We start from the raw sequence: 2,313 nt of genomic DNA on the forward strand, positions 1-2,313 counted from the left end.
TATGACCACCACATCATGATAATTATTAAGTTCGTGTATCTAAAGGCCCGTTCCCACTTATCGTTCGGAAAAAAATCGTGTCGTGTGCAGTGGGAACACTGTCATTTAAATTACATTGCCTACAAGGATATTTTGTGTAGTTCGGGAAAAAAAATCGTGTCGTGTATAGTGGGAACACCGTCATTTAAATTACATTGCCAAGAGGGCATTCGGGAAAAAAATCGGATAAAACTCACGACAGTTAGGAACAGGCCCCAAGGAGACGAAAAGTTGTTAGACGGCACACACTTGTTGTTCGTACCTCAGACACATTCCTAGATTATCCTCCGGGGACTCCAGATGGGTGCCTGCACCGAATTGTACCCGAATCTGAAACGGCGTCGTACTACCTGGAAAAAGAAATGGAAACAAGGTTGGTTAAATCTAATTATGATTTTTTTTTTTTTTTTTTTTTTTTTGTTTTTTAAAAGTTCATCGTAAACATTAAAAGGGCCAAAGTTTTGAAATGAGTCGTGTTTCTAAGGATAATTAATTTAGCTTTCAGTCACGATGGGGGTATAATTATTACCCTCCATTCGGCGATAAACTATACATACGAGTATACCAGCCTTTTCACATTGTTAACCTTACCCAGCTTGAATTGAGCCGGGAAAAACCAACAGCACGTGATTGTACAGTTGGTCATCCATCTTTAACTTCAGTGATCAAGCCGCTAGGAAATCAGAGAAATGTACAGTTATTGGAGGGTCAAAGTTTTAAAATAGCTCACAATCTCTCATAAACAAGGGAATGAAATTTACCAACGTAAAGTGGAGGAAGTCGAGTCGGATTTGGCTGAGGTGAAAGAGCCGTTCCTAGAACGAACCTCATCCCTTCAGGATAAAATCCGCCCCGCGGCCTAGCAATTATTATGATTTTGTTTCATTGGTGTTAAATGTCACTGTGTAACTGCTAAGGCTTTTAGTCACGGGGATTTCAACCTCCCTTCTACAACAAATTACTCGCCTCCCACACGTACATCTCAAGTACAGCCTGAGTGGGATCATTTGGGTAATCGCATCCGGGTATCAACCACGAGAAACGTTGCCCAACTTCAGTGATCCACGGACGGTTACATTCCATGTTTTATCGCCGCTGGCTTTTAAATACAGTTGTGGCGGATTTCACCAACCTTCTTTTGAAGCTCCAACAGGCTGTTAGCCTAACAGCCCTGTTAAGCCTATACAAATAAAATGAAACTTAACAGGCTGTTAGCTTAACAGGTCTTCTAAGGACTGAAAAAATATTGGTGATGGTGATCCACACTTAGTCCTCAAATGAGCTTCAAGAGTAGGTACAGTTGTAAGAACAACTTACTTTCTATCCGACAGGGGGTGTCACCATCCAATCCCGTACAGAATGAGGTACCACAATGCAGGAGATCACACACCCCAACAGGCTGTTAGCCTAACAGCCCTGTTAAGCCTATACAAATCAAATGAAACTTAACAGGTCTTATAAGGACTAAAGAAATATTGGTGATCCACACTTAGTATTCAAATGAGCTTCAAGAGTACAGTGGTAAGAACAACTTACTTTCTATCCGACAGGGGGTGTCACCATCCAATCCCGTACAGAATGAGGTACCACAATGCAGGAGATCACACACACCAGGACCTCCTTCCGGCTGAAAAATATCCAAATATAAAATATTTGAGTGGAGAATATGTAAAAAAAATAGTCAATAAAATTAAAATATTCCCACACGAACAATGGAATATTGTACATAAAAAATCTTACTATCAATTTATGGGTATAAATAGGTTGGGACATTAGCAAATTTTCGCAACCAAAATTAGAGTCCCGTTAACGGAAATCTTTAACGTTATTTGACAAAAACTATATTTCTGAAATTATAATGCATAAATACCTATATGAGAAGCGAGTTTTCGTCAAATAATGTTCCATTAACGGGACATTAATTTTGGTTGCAATAACTTGCTAATACGTAGGTATTATGTAACACCACCTTGACTAGAAAAGAAAACGAAAAGACTAGACGTAGAAAAAGACTAGAAAATGTCGTTCAACTTACCATAATGAACTCTTCAAAGTCACAAGGCATCATAATCCTGTCATTACAATCCCTTGTTTCATCCATTTGAACTAGAACAGTATCCCCCGAGCCCTCAACATCATCCGCTGTAGACAAGAAAAATCGATCAAATTTGCCAAAACTCCATAACTAATACCTACCTAGGGTAAGTGTACCATTTATTCGCCCATCTAAAAAACGTACCATTTATTGGCCCACCTGTACCATACGCCACATAA

At 39.4% G+C, this 2,313-nt stretch overlaps 1 protein-coding gene across 1 annotated transcript in view; it reads right to left on the reverse strand.

Annotated features, from left to right (window-relative positions):
- Positions 1-273: 273 nt before the first annotated feature.
- Positions 274-2,313, reverse strand: part of LOC103511797 — a 20,110-nt gene continuing 18,070 nt past the window's right edge. The window contains exons 5-7 of the mRNA XM_026825448.1: positions 2,075-2,181; positions 1,576-1,666; positions 274-389 (exon numbers count right to left, since the gene is read on the reverse strand). Coding sequence (XP_026681249.1) covers positions 274-389; positions 1,576-1,666; positions 2,075-2,181 — 314 coding nt within the window. The remainder of the gene's footprint in view (positions 390-1,575; positions 1,667-2,074; positions 2,182-2,313) is intronic.

Source organism: Diaphorina citri, unplaced genomic scaffold (genome assembly GCF_000475195.1).
Source record: "Diaphorina citri unplaced genomic scaffold, Diaci psyllid genome assembly version 1.1 scaffold754, whole genome shotgun sequence".
Taxonomy (NCBI): domain Eukaryota; kingdom Metazoa; phylum Arthropoda; class Insecta; order Hemiptera; family Psyllidae; genus Diaphorina; species Diaphorina citri.